At 36.7% G+C, this 23,921-nt stretch overlaps 1 protein-coding gene across 3 annotated transcripts in view; it reads right to left on the bottom strand.

Moving 5' to 3' along the window:
* Window positions 1-23,921, bottom strand: part of AP5M1 (adaptor related protein complex 5 subunit mu 1) — a 57,924-nt gene that overhangs the window by 5,255 nt on the left and 28,748 nt on the right. For 2 of the 3 annotated variants that reach the window (XM_025443213.3, XM_025443217.3), the window contains exon 7: window positions 9,035-9,089. In XM_025443213.3, the coding sequence (XP_025298998.1) occupies window positions 9,035-9,089 (55 nt within the window). Of the gene's footprint in view, window positions 1-1,645; window positions 1,852-9,034; window positions 9,090-23,921 lie in introns of those variants that run through there. The other variant, XM_035719907.2, reaches the window with a different exon arrangement.

Below are 23,921 nucleotides of genomic sequence, written 5' to 3'. Positions count from 1 at the left end.
TCGTCTGAATTCCCTTAGTGATAGATAAGACTATTTTGAAGACAACAAATACACACTTAGGAAAACCAATCATGTATACACTTAATTTTTTTATTTTTATTTTTTTCATATACACTTTAAAACATAGAAAATATTTAAATTTTATCCTCAGTCTTAGTGTTACCTTAAAATAAGCATTACTTGTAATTGATTAAAGAAAAGCACCTAAGGCTGTCACTTGAAGATTTTATTTATTTATTCATTAGGGACACAGATAGAGAGGCAGAGACACAGGCAGAGGGAGAAGCAGGCTCCATACAGGGAGTCCGATGCGGGTCTCAATCCCCAGTTTCCAGGATCAGGCCCTGGGCTGAAGGTGGCACTAAACCACTGAGCCACCTGTGCTGCCCTAAGGCTGCCACTTGAAAAGGAGCAACTCTTGTGAGCTATAATTATCAGAAAATGTACTCCACTAGGAAGAAGAGGAGCATCCCAAGGGCAGCCTTGCCTTCTCACTGGGTTTAGAGCCCCTCTTCAGGATTGATGAGCATTTTGCTGTAAAGATGATATCAACCTGCTTTTTCCCCCATCCAGCGTTGTTTTCTCTGCTTTGATTCCTCCTTGTATTCTTTGTCCATTGGCAGTGAGAGTGAAGCCATGGTGATTAGCTGGGGCCTGGCATCTAGTCTCAGGAATCCTTTAGTTCAGCAGATGGGAGCAAACAGCCCAGGGATGGCCAGTGTCAGCCAGGCCCACTCTGGGCCTTGCTCCCACCTCCTGTGTTGAAAAAAATCAAGTCCTCCTTAATTTTTCAAGAAGACTTGAAGAAGTCTTCTGTCTCCTTGTCCTCCTCAAGGAGACAGAAGAACAATGGATTGAATTTTCTTGTTGGTTGTGAAGCCAAATTGGCCAGATGAGGAGTGTACCAAAAATGCAAATCTTTGCTGTGAAATTTACGGTTTCAAATAAGTGATTCAAGGAGTACTTCTGAGTGTTAGTACATAGCTGTTTGTCTTATTCAAAATGGAAGAGGAAATCTCCTGTTTTAAGCAGCACAGTTTTGGGCACCTGGGTGGCTCAGTGGTTGAGCATCTGCCTTTGGTTCAGGTTGTGATCCCGGGGTCCTTGTATCAAGTTCCGCATCAGGCTCCCCGCCTTTGACTTGATTGTAAGTGACAGAAAACCCAGAATGATGGTGGTTTAGGTGTGGCTTCTTTTATTGTTCTTCCATACATGGTCTCCATTCCCAAGGTCATTCATGGTCTCAAGTGGTTATTTTACCTCTAGCTATCACATCCACATTTCACATAGCAGAATAAAGGAAACCAGAAAGAGTAGGTAAAGGGCGCACATGTCAGTTGTCTAATAAGAAAGATTCTCAGGAGTTGCCACATCACACTTCTGCTTTTATCTTATTGATCAGAACTTATCAGGCCACAATGGGCTGCAAATGAGGGTCAGAAATGTATTCTTTAATCTGCATGTCCATGTGCCTAGCTAAACTTTTTACCACTATGGACTAAGTGAAGCATATATGGTGAGCAACAAGAACCAGTCACTGCCACATTCTTGTACCTCTCAGCCACCTCTCTTAGAAGCCACCAGCAGACTTCCCCTTATGTTCTATTGGCCAGATAAGCATTGCATGCCCATGCCTAGGCCATTTTTGGCAAAGGAATGGTACCATCATAATTAGTTTGTATCAATCAAGACTCACCATCTAGATTTGGGGCTGGGATTATCCTCTCCCAACGGACATGGCTTCCAGAAAGAGAGAGGACATCTGTAAGAAGTCAGAGCTCTTAAGAGGCCTAGAGTGGATATGGTAGGCAAGGTCACCTGCACACCTTCTGTATGGAATACAACAACGTCCTGTATGGAATACAACAACTCTGATTTTAGGTGCAATTGAAATATCTATGGTGGTTCTTATTACAGTCTCATCTCTTCACAGCTCCCAAAATAAATAATGGATTTATTGTGTATTTGTATGTGGGGAAGGGTGGGAGAAGGGGAGAGGAACAAAGTCCAATCAGACCCAGCTCCCTCAGTATGTATTCTCTCTGTCTACTTAAGAGTTCATTTGAATAAAGTTCTGAATATTAAAATTGTTTGCATTCAGAAATTGGAATTAGACAAGCTTCCCAGGAAAAATATAACTGTTCCTTACTTAGGGTGAATGAGGAGGATCCCTGAAGAGTATAAGACAGAGAAAACAAATTGGCATTTAGAATTTAGGTCATATTTTTAAAAAAGATTTTATTTATTCATGAGAGACACACAGAGAGAGAGAGAGAGAGAGGCAGAGCCATAGGCAGAGAGAGAAGCAGGCTCCATGGAGCCTGATATGGGACTCGATCCTGGGACTCCAGGATCACACCCTGGGCTGAAGGCAGACGCTCAACAGCTGAGCCACACTCAACAGCTGAGCCACACAGGCATCCCAGAATTTAGGTCATATTGGTTAGTGGCATGTACTCATCTTTTTTTGCCACACATGAACGTTTTGGGGAGGAAGGAACAGACAGGCGAAAAAAGATGAAAAAAAAAAAAAAGGATGGAAGACAATGGCCATGAATGAAAGTAGATGAGAATGAAACAATAAGAGAGCACATATGTGAGGGGGAGGGATGGGGCTATGAGCTTTTGTCACTATTTTGTTGCTATGGTAACGAGGCAAAATTGGGTTGATGCTGCTCTATTGGTTTTATTTTGAATGGAGGACCAAATATGGGCAAGCAGAATGACAAATTAAGTCTTCAGTAAACCAAAGAGACAGTCTAACTGTATTTCCTCTAAAAATTCAATATAAGAACGCCTACATTCTTTTGAAACAATAAAATCTAAAGAAGATTCTGTATACTTATACAATAATATTGAAGTTTCTTCTTAGGAATTAATAGTGAATGAAAACTTCTCAATTACAAAATAGATGTTCACCATTGAAAAAAATCTAAATATATAAAAAACCAAAGAATATTATAAAAAAGACAGTTGATCTTATCTGTTAATGTTTCCATGCATACCTCTTCAGTGTTTTCACTTATATATTTTTGCCGATTGGGATCACATTTTATTATTGCCTGTTGAATATTTAATTCCAGTTCTTCACTGTCTTAGCTTGGGCTGCTATAACAAATTACCACAGACAGGATGGCTTAAACAAATATTTACTATTTCTTACCGTGCCTGAGGTTAGAAAGTACACAATCAAAATGTCGGCAAGATACAGTGTCTGGTGAGAGCCCTTTTCTTAAGAGCTCCATCCTCATGACCTAATCCCTCCCAAAGGCCCCACCTCCAAATACCATTAGACTGTTTGTGGATTAGGGCTTCAACATTTGAATTTTGGAAAGACAAATATTCAGTGTGATTACAAATAAGCTTGTACACACTGTTACATATAAGATTTCAAAGAAGATGTTTTACATACTTTTTTTTTTGCCCCTCCATAAAGTACCTAGAGCAACTCTTGACACATTTTAGCCATTCAATAGATAGGAATTCCTATTTCCATTAATAACCACACATAAATTTAGTGTGGTCTAATATTACATGTTGACTTATTAATTAGGGTTCCTCTTCAACCATTATAGAAGGTACCCTGCAGGAGTCCTGTTCAAGTGGATGGCTGGAGGGTTAGCAAGCCCTCTGCCAGAGGGTCCCACAAGGTGGCCTTTACTTTCTTATGGTTCTCAAAGCTGAGATTTTGTACACATATGCAGTCAGACTTGGAGATGCCAACCCACATAACTAAACTCACAACAGAGATAGCCAAATTAATACAAAATCTCTAATTCGCAACAAGAAATATAACTGCTAGGAAGAAGGTGTATTTTCATCTGCAAAACTAGTACATTGTCTTAGAGTCAAACAGCAACTACTAAAGTGAAACTCAGAGGTCACTAACACAGAATCAGGTAAAATACTAGTGTGTATGGAGCCTTGTCATTCAGAGAAGTCACTGTCTTTCCTAAACAGTCCATACACTCTATCTCCAGTACTAGTACCATAAAATTCACTACCCTTTTCTAAACACAATTTCCAGATCACCTTGATTGGAATTGTGGGGGTTCCTAATTGTGGGGACATAAGTCACTTACTTGCAGACACTGCCCTGATTTCCTTAGATGGCTGTTCATGTTCATTTTATGTAGACGTGATTAGTTTAACTCCAGGGTGATGAAGGGTAACCTCTTCATCACCATATTCTTTCCTGGTCTTTGTTGGTTGGGCATTTTGGCAGAGAATTGAAAGGTTTCAATCCATTTATTAAAATGCTTACAGGATAAAAATCTAAAGACTATGATGTAATGTTGAAAATATCATTTGCTTGACAAATATTTACTGAATACTTACTGAGAAAAAAGAAGTGGACTGGGGAATATTTGTTGTAACATTTGTTGCTTTGCATAGCACTCTTCTATCCTTTGGGAAATAATCCTTCCAAGTAAATGGTCCTATAGAGGCTGCCAATCAAGGCAACCTACCCTGTTGGCCATAGGATTGGGCATACCATTCAAGCCAGTCAAGTCCTTCCACAAGAGTTTCCAGTATTTGGGCAAATGGGTGATAGAAGGAAAAAGATAGTCCCTTTCTAGGTAATGAACTATGAGGATACACCATCCTGGATGGTGCTCCATATGACTCCTAAATCTGTATCTCTGGCTCTAATCTCTCCTTTACCCTTTAGAATCTTTATAGACATCTCTATCTGAATGTCTCATCAACCAATGGCCTAGACAGAATTGTTCATTTCTCCCACCCCAAAGTGATCATCCTGCATTGCTGTCAGTGCACCAGCCATCCAAGTCAGAAATATGGAAGTCATCCTCAACATCTCCCTCTCTCTTACCCCCAAACACAAATAGTCACTAAAGCTTGTTAATGCTACTTTATAAATATTTGCAAATTTCTTTTTTTTTCTATTTCCACTGCTGCGGCCTTGGTACAATTCTTTATCACAAGCTCTTAACTGGTCTTCTTGCCACCAGTCTTAAAAACTTCCAATCTATTCCATTCTGTTCCTATGTTCACCCTCACCCTGGGGAGAATGAGCTTTTTCCTTCAGCACTTTAGAGTGTGCTCCTGCTCCCACTGCAGCCCCTTCTCTGGACACCCTCCCTGCTCTCCAGCCACACTGAATAGCCTGCAGTTGCCTGAACTGTGTTCTCTTCCTGTGCTAGGCTGCTCACTTTGCTTAAAATACCTTTTTTTATTTCTGTCTTTCTTTTTAATGGCTAACTTCTGTTTGTGGTTTAAGGTGGGAATTGGGTGTTGCTGCCCCTTGCATCCTTTGGTGAGTTTTCATCTGTGCCTGCCTGGTTGGGATCTTCCAGACACACTCTCACAGCACCATGGTTTATGCTAGCAGAGTACTCACAGCCCTACACTGTGAAAACACATATATTTGTCTTTTTTCCCTACTAAACTTCAAATTCTTTGAGGAAAGAGATTGGGTCTTATTCAAGTTTGTATTCCATTTCCTGGTTTGGAGTCTGACACATAGTAGACCATTAATAAACACCTATTGAAGAATAAATAAATAAATAAATAAATAAATAAATAAATAAATAAATGGGTGAATCCAGGGAAGATGTCCCATTAACTTTAGTACTTTGGCTTTGTGAACCCACTCTCTTCTTGGACGATGATGGTTCACTGAAGCACTGCTAGATGAAGTCTTGTCTGAATACTATATTCTCATGAAAATGTATTTTGCTATCAAAGCTGGAAAATAGAGGTCGTCTTTTTTCCAGATAAAGAAACTAAGGCACAGACAGGTTATATGACACTCAAGGGCACACAGCAGAGCCAAGCTGGGTTAGGATCCTGGCCTCCTCTGTCCTGTCTGTATTTTTTCCCCACTACTAAGCTCTTTCCCTCAGGCATCTGTAATTTCAAATACTTCTGATCTTGTTTCTTTGAAGAATGTGTTGAATGCTTTTAGCCTTAGGAAATAAACACTCCCAACCTGCAGACAACTCCCAACAGATATTTAACTCCTTTCTGAAATGATTTTACTCCATATTTTAGGCAGGAGGGTTAAACAGAACACCTTCTAATTCAGCTGACCCTGGCCTCCTCCATTCACTTCAAAAATTCTGCAGAGGGAAAGTCACCTTCTCCTCTCATCTGGCTGGGAACACGAACATGGTCTCTGAGCTAGGATCCATTTGGTTGGATAATGCACCTCCCGGGTAGGTTTTTATAAAAATCATTCAAAGTTTAGTCACGACACTAAAGCATTTGGTGCTGGAGGTGGTGAGGTAGGTGTTCAGAAAATAAAATGGAAAGCTGAGAGCTGTTTCCATGATCATTTTTCATAACAGTTTAGGCTTCTTTTCAAGCCAAACCTGGTTTTAGTGCCTACTTCTATTTCCTTTTCTCCCCTAGTCATTCTATGTATCTGGCCATTTCTGTTTAAATGATCTCTCCTGATTTGTCTTCAGTTTATTTCTCTGATTACTGTACTTACTGCTTATGGCATTTAAATATGTTTAGCAAGTCAGCTTGACTGAGGTGTCTTTTAGTTATACAACATAATCCCCAGTTTAAATATTTGATTTATTAGAATTGTTAAATTCAAAAGACTGTTGGGAATTATATATTAATTTTAAAAAGAGGATGTCTTATAGATGGCTAGTCTATCAAATGATTGTTTTTATTATTTCTCAGGAGTTCTCATATTTCTTGTGATCATTGCAGATGTTTACTCATCCAAAGAATAACATTAGAAAAAAAGCCATAAACCCAAACTTAGGGGAAAGCTGATGGTGAAGGCTTGCCATCCTACTGAGGCTTCTCTAGGGTTCACTTTGAGCCAGATTGCCCACAGTGTGTATATATATGCTGTGTGTGTGTACATATGTACTCATATACAGATTTATTAAATATATCCACCATGCATGCTTGTTGGAATATTAGGTCAAAGCACCCTAAGAAACACTCTCTACTAAGGACTCTCTACTAAGGAATAATTTTGAGCACTGTGGGTAAATTCCAAGACAGATTAATTAAAATCATTGCATGAACAGCTATTTCTTTTTCATATCAAGCATTTATCACAGAGTTTGACCTTTCTTTAAAAAAAAAAAGGCACTCTAAATGTTTACTAATAAAACCTTCAGAATCAAAGTCTTGCTAACTAGTAGTTGAGAAATAAAAATTCTAGGTGCTATGCCTAAGGTTCGTGATTACACAATAGAGAAGAAACAATTCTGGACTGATGATGCCCCTGAATTCCATGGCAGCCCCACCTGCTAGGTGGAGGTCTGAGCATCCTCACAGATTCCTTTCCCTGGGCCGGTCCTTCCCAGCAGCCTCCAAGAATAACTGTCCAGGCAGCCTCAGGCTTCCAGTAGGGGGTGCCGTTGTCTAATATAAGACCTATTGTTCTCACTACAATTTGGTTATCTTTCAGATCATTTCTAACCTTTGCCCTTTCCCAGGATTAAATCTGTTTAAATTAATATGGGTTATTTGCTCTTGAGTTTAATGTGAATTTAATCTTATGTTACTGTCTAATACGTTACAGTGCTATTTTGGTGGCTGCTGCTGTACTGATTAGCATTAATTTCCCCAGAATATGTTCTGAATATCAGTGAGCCTGTTCAGTAGAATCAATGATAATTTTGTTTTAAAAACAGTGAAATATTTGAGCACTTTATAAAAATGCATGGAAGTGAATTTTGAAGTGATCAGTTTGGGAATCAAATGAAGACTTTTGAGAGGAAATGAAATACTGGCCTTACTATACAAGTTCTGCCTTTAGAATTTTATTTTTCTGCTGGTGAGATGCATTATATTTGCATTTTTGAGCCTGAGTAATTTTAATTCCATTTTTATTGTACAAACCCAAGAGGAACATTTACTTTGTTTTCATTGATTAGTTATACAATTATTCTTTTCAGATACTACAAGAACCATGAACCATAATATTATATTCCTTGCTAATACATTTGGCAAAAGTATTTACATGAAAACACAATACATAAATGTAATGACTTTCTCAAATGAGTACATTGTTGCCAATCACCTTTATTTTAATACAAGTAAAATTCATTAAATTTTTCTCAATTAGCAAAGCGACTTTTCCAAATGAACTACTGAAGGAAAAACATTGCCTGTTTTATCCTAACCCAGCTGACTGGCCTTTTATTACTAGATGCATATTTAAGGAGGAGGGAAAAAAAAGGAAGGTTTTAATTTTAATACACTGGATGCAATGCTGACTTCTAGGAGATTAGGTATGCTTCTGATACACTTAGTTTCTTTTTGGTTAGTTTCAAAGTAGAAGTTAGAGTCAAAGGCAAAAGCCTTTCAAGCAAAGATTCTACCTTCAAGACTCTCATGTTGAAAGACAGAACTTGAAGGCCCAAATGAACAAATCCTCTGAATTGCAAAACTTAATTTAAACAAAAGAATATTGTATTTGTCCCCTTTCACTAAAATGCTTAAATCTCTCCATAAGTCTAATAACCAGATTAAGTCATTTGACACAGACAGTTGAGTTGAGCCTTGTATCTGTAAGTGCAAATGTAGCTTTTTGGAAAAAGAATACAATTAACTTTGAATTCACATTTATATAGTATAGATTTCAGATTAACTCTTTTTAAAGTAATTTTTTAATTCTAGTGTTGGTTATTCTTTTTATGTGTAGAGCGAAAACATCTTTTTTTCAAGTAAAGAAAAATGACACTAGCTATGCACACACAATGAGTCAGAGTATGGGATTTATAAAATTTGTTAGATATTCCTAATAAAAATGCAAAAAACTAAGAAGTTAACTATCCTATGTATATATGGGGTTCCTGCTCTTAAAATACTTAATATCATTGAATTTAATTCTTGGAATACCTGTTTAGCATTCTTCAGATGGATTGTAAAATGTGAGTCAAATAATATTTCTAAGGATATAAGGTTAAGACTGAAAATTCCAATTTCTAATACTGTTGTTCTTCAAGGATAAGGGGCAACTAATACAGTCTCTGTCTTGTAAGAAGCTAGAGTAAGGTGTTAAAATAAAGTCTACATTAGTCCCGAGGAAACTTACCGAAATCTCTTTCCTGATATTTCCAATAGCTCCTAAATTGACAGAGGGTGGAGTCCTAAAAGAAAAAGAAAAAAGAATCACAGCATTAAATTAGGGGTATATGATATTCTCTAATAAAAAGAACCAGGCTCTTTGGGGAAATGGCTGATTATAGGGCTGAGGAAGAAAAATATTCAAGATGAACTCAGGGCATCCTGTAATGCCAGAAACTAGGGAAGTACTGAAAACACAAACAGGAAATGAGGCATAACAAAGGGAAATAGGAGCTTTAGGGGAAAGCTGATGGTGAAGGCTACCAATGGACAAACCAGGAAAATTTAAGCAACAAAATAAATAAGGTTGTAATAGATTATAATCCAAAGAATAAAGAACCATGAATACATAATTGAACAAATAAATTAAAAAAGGAGAAGGGAATAATTCCAAATGCTTTATATAGATACTCCCCACCCATCTTAATTCCTCACCCCTGTGTGTGGGCTAAGCTTAGTGATCTGCTTCTGAAGAATAGAGTGTGGAAAGGAGAAATAAGTAACTTTACATGGATAAATGTGGCAAATGCTATCTGGGCCAGGGCATCGTGGTTAACATCATCAGTGATGTCACACTGACAATATGTACTCCAGATATGATGTGACAAAAATGACATTTCATCTCCCCGGTCTTCTTCCCAAATACCCATAATCCCCAGTTTAACCATAATAATAAACATCAGACAAACCCACACTTAGGGACATTCTACAAAATACTTTATCAACACTCTTAAATTGGCCAAAGTCATCAAAAACAAGAAAAGTCTGAAAACTGTCACAGACCAGATGAGGCTAAAGAGACATGTATGTAATATGATATCCTAGAGCATGACCCAGGAACAGGGAAAAATTAATGAAAGAACAAACTATGGAGTTTACTTTATAGTAAAGTACTGATGTTGATATTAAAAACAAACAAAAGGTATTTAAGATCTTACTTCTGTTACATAGGTCTTGATAGGTTTGGAGGAAGTTGAGAATGGGGAAACAGGAAAATGTGACACAAGGACTAATCCTTCCTTTCAACAGCATAAATGTTTTCAATTATCATATAGCAAAACTGACTTCTTTTTTTTAAGGAAATTTGTGAAAAAATGCTCCCATTCCCCACCCCCAATGTTTCACCCTTCTGGATATTAGTGATCATAATGCAAATTGGATTTGAAGGAGTCTTAAGTTTTGTATTAAGCTAATGGTTGACACAGTAGATGTGTCTGACTGGGTGAAATACAGGTTAGAATTGTGATTCTGACATAACCTACAGGGGCATTTGATAGCTTTTATCCCAAGAACTCTATTTGCCTCTTGAATGTTTAAGATTCCCACTCTACTGGACTCCAAGTTTTTAAAATTGTCTACCCCACCTTTCTTTGGGTGGAGGATCTCCTCCAGTAGTTACATGAAAAAGGATACACAGGAAACAGATTTTGAGGAACTTGAATCTCTGAATATGTCTCCTTTAAGTGATATTTTGAGCTGAGAATGCTAGAATGGAAATTATATTCCCTTATAATTTTGTAGGAAATATTCCATTTTCTTCTAACTTCTTGTGATCTCTAGAGAAGTCTTATTTGCTTCTCAATCTTGATTGTTTATATGTAATCTGTTTTCTTTCTTTAGAAACACTGTGAATCTTCTCATTGTCCTCTAAGTTTTGAAATCTCATATTTAGGAGCCTAGTATAAAGTCTATTTTTTATTAATTTATTGGACATTTTCAATGTGGAAATTCATGTTCGTCATTTATTTTTGGAAAATTTTTATGAACATTTTTGTTGGTGAGTTCTACCTCTTCATCATCCCTGTCACCCTATTATTCAGGTATTATATCTCCTTGTATGCCTCTAATTTTCTTAAGCCTACTCTTGTATTTTCTACTTGTATTTTAATCTGATTTCTGGGAGAGTTTCTCAATTTCTCTTCTAATCAATTTATTGAATTTCTCATTTCTGTTATCATACATTTAATTTTCAAGAATTTTTTTCTTTTACATTTTCCTGAATGTTTCTTTTAATAGAATCTCCTGTTTTATGGATGCAATATCATCTTTTATTTTTCTGAAGATTTTAATAATAGCTTTTTTAAAAAGTTTTCATCTCATCTCCCTCTATAGTCTTTGTTTCTTCCAAATTGCAACTTGTTTTTTTTCCTTTGGTTCATTTTGGACTTTATCTTTTATGATGGAAACTTCCTTTAGATATCTAAGAATCCTTAGCTGCTTGATAATAATTAAGAATTGATCACTTAAAAGCTCAATGAAGGTTTTCTGGTTAGCCTGAGAGGCTTGATGGCTATGGGTCTCACTAGAGAGTGATCAGGATGCTCTGTTTATGAGAACTCCCAGCCCACATCAGGTCATTTTTATTGGTGGGTTCAGATTTCCAAAGAAGAACTTTTATTACTCCTCCCTGAATTTATAAAGTGGTCTGCTTTCTGGAAGCCAAGTTGAGAGGCATGCTGGCAGTAGTTTTGACATTTAGTATGTATACATATTTCACTTCATTCTTCTATTTTCAGTATCAGGCTAACATTATTAACTGCTCCTGGCCAACCCTTCTGCAAAGTCCAAAGACCCTTTTTCTCCTCCCTCTGTAGGAATCAGGAACTGGTTCTCTGCCAGTAGAAGAAGGGATGGGATCTAGTTACATCCTTCTCCCACTCTTCTCGTTCAGAGTTCATCTTCATATACATCTTCCTAGGTATCTGGGGCCATTAATTCCTAAGGCTTTAGAAATTTAATGTGCAAAGCATGCTGGGTTGCTTTGTTTGTTTGTTTTTGGGTTTTTTGTTTTTTGTTTTGTTTTTTTTTTTTTGCTTTTCCACCATTGTCTTAAGACTCAACTTTCTCTGGTTTACTAGGTGAGAAGCCTGTTGTCTTGCTTTCCAGCCTCTAACATACTGTTGCTATCATCTTCTTTCCTATTGTCTTTGAGTCTTTATAGCTTTTGAAAAAAAAAAACCCTCCTCAAAACCATCCTAATATAATACTTTCTGTGAGTTTTGGTAAGAGTGTCAGAGGAAATGTGTATGTTTAACCTGCTACCTTTAAATGCAAATCCTACATGTGTTTATTGGGCACCTACCTAGAACTTGCGACAGAACTTTAGTCTGTTGTTGCCTTGTGGAAATGAGCAGTTCAAGTTGTCCAGGGAAACCAGAAATCTGTATTTAATATGAAATATTGAAATGATATATTATAAATACTAAAATGTTAATATGAAATAGCCCAATATAAAGTTTTAAAATATTACCAAGTAGTTAAAACTAAACACTGTGTGAAGAAAACATTTGTGAACCAAACTGAATTGTAGATTTCCAACCTATGCCACAGTTCTCTTTTTTCCTGGGTTATTTTTTTGAGATTATTATTATTAGGGTCACTCATTCATAATTTTCATGGCACCCTAAATTTTGGTGTTAATTTCTGGGGAACAGTAAGCTTGTAAATATGTGAATAAAGATTTGGATCTACTAAGAAGGGAGCCTAGAAATTCTATATATTCTTTGCCATGAAGCAAAGAATATATAGAACATCAAAGAATATATAGAACATTATTTTCTCATATAGAGTTGACCCAAATCAACCTGATTTTTCAAGTTCCTTGTGATCAAAATGGATCCTGAAATATTAACTAGCTGCATAAAGTTTTCTATCTATTGTTAGGAAAAAGATTGACAAGATATATTGTTAGGTAAAAAAAAAAAAAGCAAGTTGGAGAACAATGTCAAAAATGATACTTTCTGTGCTAAAATAGAGAAAATACAGATGTATTTTTATAGTTGCTGGTACATGCATGAAGGAAACCTGTAAGGTTACATACAAAAATTAAGAATGACCATTATTAACCTGTGTGGTGGGAATGGGCAGATGAGACAATATGGAGAGGAGGCTTTTGCTTTATGCCATTTTCTTCAGGTATGATATCACCTTTTTGAAAAATTAAATTAAAAAAATCATATTTTAATGATAAGTTCATATCCATCTAACTTAAATTTGAAAAGAGTATTTTGTCAGCTTATGTACTGGGATTTCTGTCAATTCTCAGCTCCTGGATGTTGGCTGCTCTCTCTTGCAGCAAATGACTGCCTCAAATGTTCAGTAAAAATGGCCACAAGATGCATGATTATCATAGGCTTTTGTTACTCTGATAGCTTCCCAAAGAGGAAGAGAAATTTTTTTCCTTCTCTGGCAGTAAAGGCCCAAGAGCTCTGAGCCATCTTTCTTGATCCCTGAACCAATCACTGTGGTCAGGAGTTAACATACTGTATTCTGATTGGCCATGCCTAGGTCACATGGGGTTGCCCTCACTTGGACCACACAGAAAGGCGAAGAATATTCCCTCAGGCTAGGGAAGATGTGTAACAAACATTTATCTTCTATAGAGCTAAATGTGCTTAAAACAAGAACAAACTTACAGGCTCAGATCTCTATATCTAGACTTGCTGCAGAACCCAGGGAATCATGATGCTAGGGACATGGAAAATGACCATTGACTACCCAAATGTATGCTCTCCATTTATGCGAGCTGTGAAGTTGAAATGGGAATATGACATCTGTCTCTAAGACCGTACCTGGCTGAAGTTACTATTACAAACTGGGAAACACATTATGCCCCTTCTCCTCACAGACTTTATTCCCTCCTGGTATAAATAGTTTTTGAGTCTAAACTTAAATGGTGAGACAAAGGAAAATGTCTGCCAAAAGAGAGAGCAATATAAGCAGCTCTGGTTTCAGAAGTGCTGAGTTAATTTTTACCAAACTGTCAACGTTTTAGAAAATAAAAAGCTCAGCTAGGCTCATTTAAAAAGTCATATAACCTGGGGGCACCTGGGTGGTGCAGTTGGTTAGGCACCTGACTCTGGATTTTGGCTCAGGTCATGATCTCAGGGTCCTGGGACTGAGCCCTGTGTTGGGCTCTGTGCTCAACAGGGAGTTTGCTTGCGACTCTCTCTCCCTATGCCCCCACTGCTGTTCTCTCTCTCAAACAAATAAATAAATCTTTAAAAAAAAAAAGTCATCTGGGGATCCCTGGGTGGCTCAGCGGTTTAGTGCCTGCCTTTGGCCCAGGGTGTGATCCTGGAGTCCCGGGATCGGGTTCCCTGCATGGAGCCTGCTTCTCCCTCTGCTTGTGTCTCTGCCTCTCTCTCTCTCTCTGTGTCTTTCATGAATAAATAAATAAAATCTTAAAAAAAAAATCATCTAACCTGATGACTGAAGACAAAAGGGTGGATGTGCAGTTAGTGAGTTATCTAATGCATGCTATCTTGCAGCTTTTCCAGAACCTTGGGAAAACCCGTCTGCTTCAAGAGAAAACACAGTTCTACTCAAAACTAGCTATATCCCATGCATCGTGAGAGGAAGCAGGGTGAAGCCAAGCCATTTGAATCTCTGCAATATCAGCTTCCTCATCTGTAAAATGGAGATGATGAGTCTGTTTTGTGAAACTGTGGAGAGTTATATAGTGTCCTATTGCTATTATAACAAATTACCACAGGTTTAGTGGCTTAAAACAACACAGACTTCTCATTTACAGTTCTGATGGTCAGAAGTCCTAAGTGGTTGTCAGGACTGCATTCTTTCTGGATCATGACCCTTAACTTAAATCACACTTGCAAGGACTCTTTTGCCATAGAAGGTAAGAAAGAGACTTACAGGTTTCAGGGATTAGGACACAGACATGTTTGGGAGCTATTATTCTGCACTACTATAGGAGTATAAAACTAAAGCATTATCTGTGAAGATTTTTAGTATTGTGCTCGCCACATAACAGTTACCTGACCACATCCCAATTTGCAGATTTTAAGTTTTGACAGTGCTGATATTTGACTATGCATACAGTCCACCACCCAGGGCCCTGAATCAGGGTGGTGGAGGGTAAATTTTAATGTTTTTCTCATGGCCCATTACACTCTAAGGACTTCAGTGGCCAACTAAGATTCCTCATTACTTTGAAGATGTGCACTGGCCTTTGAGAGAGCCTCCCAAAAAGTTTCATGAAACTTTGTTAATAAATCTAAAGAAAAGTAAAGATGAAGAATTCATTAATTATAGTGAAAAAAGGAAACATTCTCATGATAACCAGAGGGGTCAATCTCTGCAGTGATGAAGTTTATATTTGGTATGATGGGCCATCCCTAGTACGTGTACCTTCTGGTTAATAATAGTCTTTGTTTGGTAGGCACTCTCCTAGGAGGGAATGCTAATGTAATACTCACTGAGTTTTCTGCTGCTGGCTGGGAATTATCAATAGGTCATAAATAAACTACCACCACATAGGAAAGACAATAAGATTATATATACTCCTACCACCTCCAATTACAGTAAGAGCAACAATTATAAGGTTGTACTCCTACAGCCACCCTAGGGAGAAAATGAAAGGAAAATGTTCCATTAGCTTAATGAAGAGAGCACAGCAGAGCTACAGTCAAATTTTCTCACTATTAGCACCTATGGTGTGCTCCAGCACACAAGGGAAGCTTGATACAGGGTAACAATTAAACTTTCTGACAATTAGCCCCTACAATGTACATTCCCTGAACCCAAAGGAGACATTTCAAAGAATTACATTTCTATTTTTCTCACCTCTTGATTATGAAATTTTAGTGAGTCGTTTGTTTGTGGAAAGGAGTCAGGACCAAAAGTGTATTTTATAGATGACTATGAAGTGTCACTGGCAGGTTTGCTGGAAAGGACACATAAACTGAATGGTAGAGTTTGTAAAAGGGAGGGTTATGAAAGATGAGAGCAGAGAAATGGTCATACCAACCTAATTTAGGGACTAGATGGACTGGATCAATGTTGGTAGTTTCAGTATTTAAAGTAACCTCACTCTTACCTAAGGAAGGAGAAAAATTGGTGGGGATGGTGCTGGAAACAGATGTAAGATCTCTTATTCCAACTGCCAAAGAATCGGGTTCACTTCCTGGAAGGCACTGTATAAAAAGAGCTCCTGACACTGGCTGCCCTGTGCCCAGATTCTGGTCTACCACTTCATCCTGCCAAACTCCAATTTACCTCCTCTACAAAATGGAAATACCAAACTTCCATGGGTTGTTGGGAAAATTAAAAGAAAAAAAGGCCTAGGGATTAATCAACAGTAAATGCTTAACAAATGTTAGTTATTATGATCTATGTTCAGAATCAGCCTAGAACATTATGCATTTGTATGGCATTAACTAAATATTTGTGTGCAATGACTACCAAGATTTATTTATTTATTTATTTATTTATTTATTAAAATATAATTGACTTGCTCTTTATATTTTTTATTTATGATAGTCATACAGAGAGAGAGAGAGAGAGAGAGGCAGAGACCCAGGCAGAGGGAGAAGCAGGCTCCATGCACCGAGAGCCCGACGTGGAATTCAATCCCGGGTCTCCAGGATCGCGCCCTGGGCCAAAGGCAGGCGCCAAACCGCTGCGCCACCCAGGGATCCCTGGAGACCAAGATTTAAACTTTACTTGGGTGATAGAAAAACAGTTCACTTTGTTTCATCTCAGTTTAAGAAGTAAAAGATGTTTTTGCAATTTGGAGATGCGACTATCTGACCTCCTCTATGCATCATCCATAAATATATGGATAAATATGGACAAATAATAGCTACGCCAAAACAAGAGACTTTTATTTGGTTCAACTTCTTCAACCCACAAAGTGGAATACTGATACTTGATCATACCAATCCACTACTGCTATTGCCTCTTATTGCCACACGGAGTTGCTGTTGAAAAATGGGTGTTCCACTGTCCAGCAGGCCCCACCTATGGTGCAAGGAAATCTCTGTGCAGGACAGAGGAGTTCTTAGACGAAGGCCAACTCCTTTTCCCTGGAGCTAGCTTTGACCCAAGGTGCAACTCCAGTGTAAGATTTTTCCTGTTTTATACCCCATGACCACCAGAACATCTGCTGGCCTCAGTAACTAGATCAAAACGCGTTCAACCCAGAAACCTCTCTCATCACCCTTCCCTGGAGTTAACACCTCCAGGAATCAGGTAACTTCTCAGTTTAAATCTTATAATTACTGATAGAAAGCTAAAAAAGGAAAATGTCAATTCAAATAATAGATTCTATCTTACTGAGAAACAGCATTCCCTAGAATAGGATGTTTCAAGCATTATTATCCTTCGTGGATTTTGTTGGTGTTTCAGAAGGTAGTTTGCAACTGTAGTTAGAATTTAGGTATTCTGTGAAATTGCCACAGGTGTTTTATTTTTTAATTTTTTAGGGAGGTTTTTATTTTTTATCTTATTGACTGATTGATGGAGCATGGTGGGGGGGAGGGAGGAAGGGAGAGGGAGAGAGGATCTTAAGCAGGCTCCATGGATCATGCCCCAATGTGGGGCTTGATCTTACAACCCTGAGATCATGACCTGAGCCGAAGTTGAGTGGGATTCTTAATTGACTGTGTCACCCAGGCGCCCCACTACAGTTGTTTTAAAATCATTTAGTTTGTATGAAGATACTGATTTTAAAAAGTAAAAGTACTTCTCAATTACAACTTCACCTGTCCTTGGGACACCTGTTGTTTTGCAACAAGCAAAGTCACTTCCTGAATGGTGCAGAAGCTGTTTTTCATAGCACTTGCTGTTGTCTTCCTGATTATCAGAATGTCCACTCTTGCCCCCACCACACTTGCCTTCAGTTTCTGTGACAATTGTACATTTAAAAATCGTACCCCACTTCCATTCCCCCAGAACTCATTCTTTTTTTTTTTTTTAGCTCTAATTTATCACTACTGACATACTATATATTTTTCTTAGTGATTTTGTTAACATTTGTTAAGAAGAGCCCCCAGGTGTGGGATGGTGGGCCACGGTTCAACAAAAACCACAAGGGAAAGTAAAAGGAAAGGGAGAGAGAAACCCAATCAAGAAACTTCCATAAGGGAAAGATTATTATAACTCCACAATTTGCTTTCCTAACCATGAGTCCTGTGATCATTGTCACCACCATCACATTTTCCTATTATTAACAATTTGTCTCTTCTCTTTTCCCAAAATTGTGTGCCCACAGATGATAAAATTTGGCTTATAACATTTGTTTTATATGTACAATAGAAATATAGAAGGTAATAGGGACTCTAGAGATCATCTAGTCATCTTGCCTTCTTCCCACATTTTTTGGATGAAGAAACTGACATAAGTGATATAGTCATAGGGTGCCTGGGTGGCTCAGTTGGTTAAGAGTCTGCCTTAGGCTCAGGTCATGATCTTGACCCAGTCTAACTCCCTGCTCAGCGAGGAGTTTGCTTCTCCCTCTGCCCCTCCCCTCTGCTAGAGCATGCTCTCTCTCTTAAGTATATAGGAAATCTTTAAAAAGAAAATAAGTGATATAGTCATGATTGTATAGTCACCAGCACTGCCTTTTGTTTTAGTTTTGGGATAGAAAAGCCTTGTGATTTTATAAAAAGATTTGAAAACTTGTCCTAATCAAGATACAAGCTCTCATAAGCTTTGAGTCCTAATGCTCCATTTGCAATCTTGAGGTAATGACATGGACTGTCTTTGTATCAGATGGACCATGTGAGTAAGATAAACAGAGTGTGGTTGATGTGGTGTGATCTGAAAGGTGGTATGAAGGCCCTAAACCCAAGATACAGAACACTCTGTCAGAAATTGCACCTTTGGTCTTTGTGCTAAGCTCTACTCACTCTGGATTCCTATTTGAAAAGTGAATCCTCTGAATGGTGGAACACACAAGGTTCCTAATACTTTAAACATATAAACTTTGGAAGTAATCCCAGAAATCTAGGATCACAGTAGCACTGAGATTCTAGGTTTGGGGAAGGAACAGAGTGGAAACCAGGAATGTGCTTAAAGATGGAGCAAACATGCTGAGAGCCTGCTGCCAACTGAAGGCCAGCTCTGAGTTTCTTCTCCAGGTTATTGGGTTAGAAAAAAAAAAAAAAAAGACTTTATATAGTGTTAATGGTGGGATATGATGCAGAACTAATCATGTTGTACAATAGCCCTGGGAAGCAGTGACACACAATTATTTAACAACTGTTAATTTTACTAATTAACCCTTGGCTCTCCTCACTAAATGAATACTGATGAACATGTAAAGATTGGTGCAGAACATCTTTGCATGTTTTCTTCAGTTGATGTACCTGGCACAAAACCAAGCATGTTTTGTAGGTTGAGATGAAATGAAAGTATGCTGTCATGTGTTGAGGGCAGGGTCATCACTTCCTGATGTAGGTAGGCATTGTCTGTAGAGAAGCGTAAACACAATAATAAAACTGACAAAACATTGGTCTGCTTTTTATTGCCATGTGCCAACAATCCTAAACAATGTTAGTGCAAAGCAATCCTCTCCAAAACTGTCTCTTTTTGGTCTAAATTCTAAATAATTACTGATTATTGAGTTGAAAAAAAATGTAAATTTCAGATTAGTACATTTTGATAACTTATCCTTTAATAAACAATGCATCTTATATGTAAGTTAATTTGGAGGATTCCCGATTATACCATCGGCCCCCACACATGGACTTGGCTGTGTTCATTCCTTTCCACAGTAAGAGCAGTTGAGGATTGTTAAAGCCTGCTCTGAAAGCAATGTCTGCCTCCAAATTTTGTGGTACAACATAATCATGTGTTTAAAGAATATATTTGAAATTAATAATTTAGCATAGTGATTTTAAAGATTAAAAACAGAACTTGAGTCACTTTGATCCAGTCATTCTGGGAAGTTTTTATTACAACAGTGAGACAACATGCTAAATCTGAAGTGTGAACTTTTTGTTTGAGCAGTGTAAATCTTATTTCAAACATCAAATCTTTTACTAAATTTGAATAATATTTTTTTATTATTAATCATTTGTTTTAAACTAAAGAATAACTTCAGGAAATAGAATGCTATATCAGTGGTATAACTTAGCTGTTTAAATTGTACCTTTTGCAGATGTGTTGATTCTATTAAAATCATATCATTACCATAAAGTGATTATGCATTACTGTTACCACTATGTAAGTATAAATTTGCCCTTTAAAAATAAATAAATAAATAAATTCGCCCTTTTACAATACATTTATTTATAAGTATTAGTATTTTTTATGTGATATGTAATAAATATTTCATTTTATATATTTTTTTCACTGGCATGATTATTAAGCCAGTAAAATAACTCCCAAAATATCCATAATTTCACTATCTGCACTTCTTTTCTGGACATCATTCTTATTCCTTTCATGATTATCACTGAAAATAATTTTGTCACATGGAGGTGATAGGTATTAAAAATAATCCACTCTGGGTGTCAAATACTCTAGCATGCCACTAATATCTACACTGATTCTACACTGAGATCTTCAACCAGGATCTCTAGTAACTAGTTGCAGCTTTGCAAATAGGCTTTCCACCGTGGTTGATTTTTCCAGTGATTACTAAGCCAATGAGCCATATAAGTACAATTTGAGTTCCATTTTTAACTTCATCAGAAGAAAGGCATTCATATTATTACAATTACTTTGTCTTTACTGGTTAAATTAACATTCAACTATTGAGATTGCTGTGCAATAAACGATATTATTTTACCTACTGCGTGTTCAAAGTAGTCTTGTCACAGTAACAGCATGCTAGCTTGAAAAGCCTTATAACAAATAGGTAAATACATGTCTCTTGTGAATTAAAAGGGGGTAATTATGTCAGCCTTACTACATTTGTGGGTGAATAGCTAAAAATAATTGAAGTAAAAATGTCAGGTAATATTTAACATTAAATACAAATAATCACAAGATTGTTATAAGAATGACCGATAAAACGTAATTTTTAGTTTCTCTTGATAGCATATTCAAATTAAAATATGAAAACACAGGCATAAATACTCTTTTATTTTCCCTTCATTTTAGACAGTCTCAGTCCTATACACTACAGGTTCAATTGCTGCAATTTTCCTGTCAAAATAGATCTTTGCTATAAAGACCCTCAATTATTATTTTTATTTAAAAAATTTATCTTTATGCCTTAATCAAACAAAACTCAAATACTGACATTGAAAATATTTTGGCTTCCTAGAAACATGTAAATTATGCTGTATAGGATGTGCTTATTACTGAGATGCTTTTAAAAACAAACACCCAAACTTGCAACAGAACTTCAAAGTAGTCTCTTTTGCTAACTACTTATTGCATTAAGTCTGTCATTGTACCAATCTTCCTAGAAATTCCTTTTTGTGAATGGCCTTCAAATCATGTGACATATCCTTCCAAATATTTGATTTCTTAAAAATTGAGTCCCATGAATATAAGACAGTTGATTAAGATAGATAAAGTGGGTTTTATTTAAAGAGAAGAGGTAATCATAAAGTTCATTTTTCTTCTGTTGCTTCTAAATTAGCTTTGAAGGCTTTCGCAAAGACAAGTCCCCTCATTATTTTTCTAGCTATGATAGATTCACTAGAATCATCTCTAGAGGAGACTAATTTGAAAGACAATACGTATTTGAATATATAAGCTGGTAGAGTTAGTGAAGTGAGTCTCATTTAAAAAAAATAGTCAAACAGATTCTAATGGCTTTTGATGTAAAGCAATGATTGGTGGCATAACTAAGTTCACTGTATTTTAGCAAGAATGAACTGCTTAAAGTTAGAAGTCACCAGAGAACTGTCTGACATGACCAGTTTCAAGATTTTAAATTCTCCCCAATCTTTTTCTCTTAAATTTTGCCTAGAACATTATCAGTGGTAGATTAATGACACTATTTTACATATATAATTATTCCTAACCTATTCCAAAAATGATTTTAAGAAACCAACAATAAAGGATTTAATGACAATAAAGATCAGTTAATAAAGATCAATATAATAGGATAGGGTAGTATAACAAAATAAAAAATAGATACATGACAACAAAGAGAAAGTAGAGGATAGTAAAAGGAATACAAAGATAATAACAAAAATATATTTAAAAAGTTCTAAAAAAAGGTCGAATAAATGTCAACATTTCAGCTCTTAGTTTTTAATTACCAAAGCAGAGAGAGCAAAATTACTTGTTACAAGAATGTATGCGTGTGTGTCAGTTCATTTATTGTGTGCATATAAGGAGAAACAGTGAGGTTGGTTACCTTAACTAGATGAAAATCTACATCTGACTTTGACACTAACACAAACTTTTGATTTCTCTGTGCTGCAGTAAATGTGGGAATCTTTTTTTAATTATTTTTTTTAAATGTGGGAAGTTCAATATGCTGCTTTTCTCTATTTTGCTAGTATATTACCAAAAAAAGACTGGAATAGAAATAATTGTGACCTACTTCCAGTTTAGAAGTCACGAAGAGAAACAGCTGACATTATTCAAGGGTGAGTCAAAAGGAATGAATGAGCACCACTACTTTCTTTTTATACGTGCTATGTCATTTAATTCAGATACCAATTTTATGAGGTTAAGACTCCTAGTTTACAAATGAGAATCTTGGGCCCAAGGTTGACTTACAGAGATGGCATTTGAACTGTGTCTGCCTAACCCAGAAGCCAGAGCATATGCTCCGTAGACTACACTGCTTATAAGCCCCTCTGAGGACTTTATTGAAAAACTATCTTGAGTAGCATAATGAAGAGTTATTCCTATTTTTGATTCCCTGTCAAACTTTGATTTTCAAAATGCCCCCAAATAATTTTTGTGCACTCATCTGCATTTCCACCTGTTTGCCATATACCACCTGAACTATTCTTTATTCAATCTTTCTTTATATACGTTCATTTTCAATTTACTTTTTAAATTTAATTTTAATTCCTTATAGTTAATACTGTTATATACTCATTAATTTAAATTTAAGGAGGAAACTTTATATCACTATTAAAAATGTAAAATCAGTACGTTTGGTAGAAACAGAAATATAAAGAGAAATACCTATTAGTAGCCGTGGGTTCTTGCAGCCCCTAGGAAGCTCTCAGGCGCCACCAACTGGGCATCGCGATGGAACCCTCCTATGCAGGACTGGGAAGTTAGCAAGGCCCTCCCTCCTTATGGGGAGTGGTCTTCAGCGGGAGTTCCCTGAGGGCCACAAAAGCCTCGAGTTATCCTTTTCCACTTTTAGACAACAGAGAGGCTTGGTTGGCATTGTGGTTGAGACTCAGACCTGGGGAAGATGAAGGAGTATGCCCACCTGCTATTAGAACTCTGCAGCTGCAGCTTAGGGTACTTTATTCAAGAGCTAATTTGGGCAAAAGGGCCAGTAAAACAAAACAAAATGTCCATGTTCTGTGGGGGAAAGAACAAATGGTTTTCAACCCTTTTTAGCATTACTAAGATTTAAGTGCTATTGTTTTCTTTTCCAGGAAGCTAAATTTGACAGTTGTTTTATCAAATCAATAAATCAAGCAATTAGACATTACAAAAATTATGTTATCAACTAACTCAATTTTTTTTATTATTTATAGGAAAAAGTGTTTCAAGAAAATCCCACAGATAACAGCTAATACTTAAAGCATTTCTCTACCTTTTATATTCAAAATTCTAGGAAAGCAAGCACTTAGTCTTTACATTTTTTCCTATACTCAATGTCACATAGGTCACATAAATGTGTGTTTCAGAATATTCTGGATATATTCATTTCCTTACCAGACATCAGATTCAGGTTTAATCAGTGATTCATCTAATGAAAAAATGACTTTCACATCTAACAATTAGTTATGAAAGGCACAGACTACATCTTGGATGACATACAGAAAAGCCTTCCAGAATTAAGCTCTATTAAAGGTTTGTGGGCTATTACTGTATTTGTTCAATGTTCCTGTGTATGGATTTTATTTTCATTCAATCTAGCTTTTGGCAGAGGACTCATAATATGAATTTTGAGTGAATGTCTTTCCATGAATGATGAATTATTAAACTTTGGTAAAGTTTATAAAACACTTAAC

Source organism: Canis lupus, chromosome 8, assembly GCF_003254725.2.
Source record: "Canis lupus dingo isolate Sandy chromosome 8, ASM325472v2, whole genome shotgun sequence".
Taxonomy (NCBI): Eukaryota; Metazoa; Chordata; class Mammalia; order Carnivora; family Canidae; genus Canis; species Canis lupus.
The sequence above is the reverse complement of the archived record's forward strand: the minus strand, read 5'-3'. Positions and strand labels throughout refer to the sequence as shown.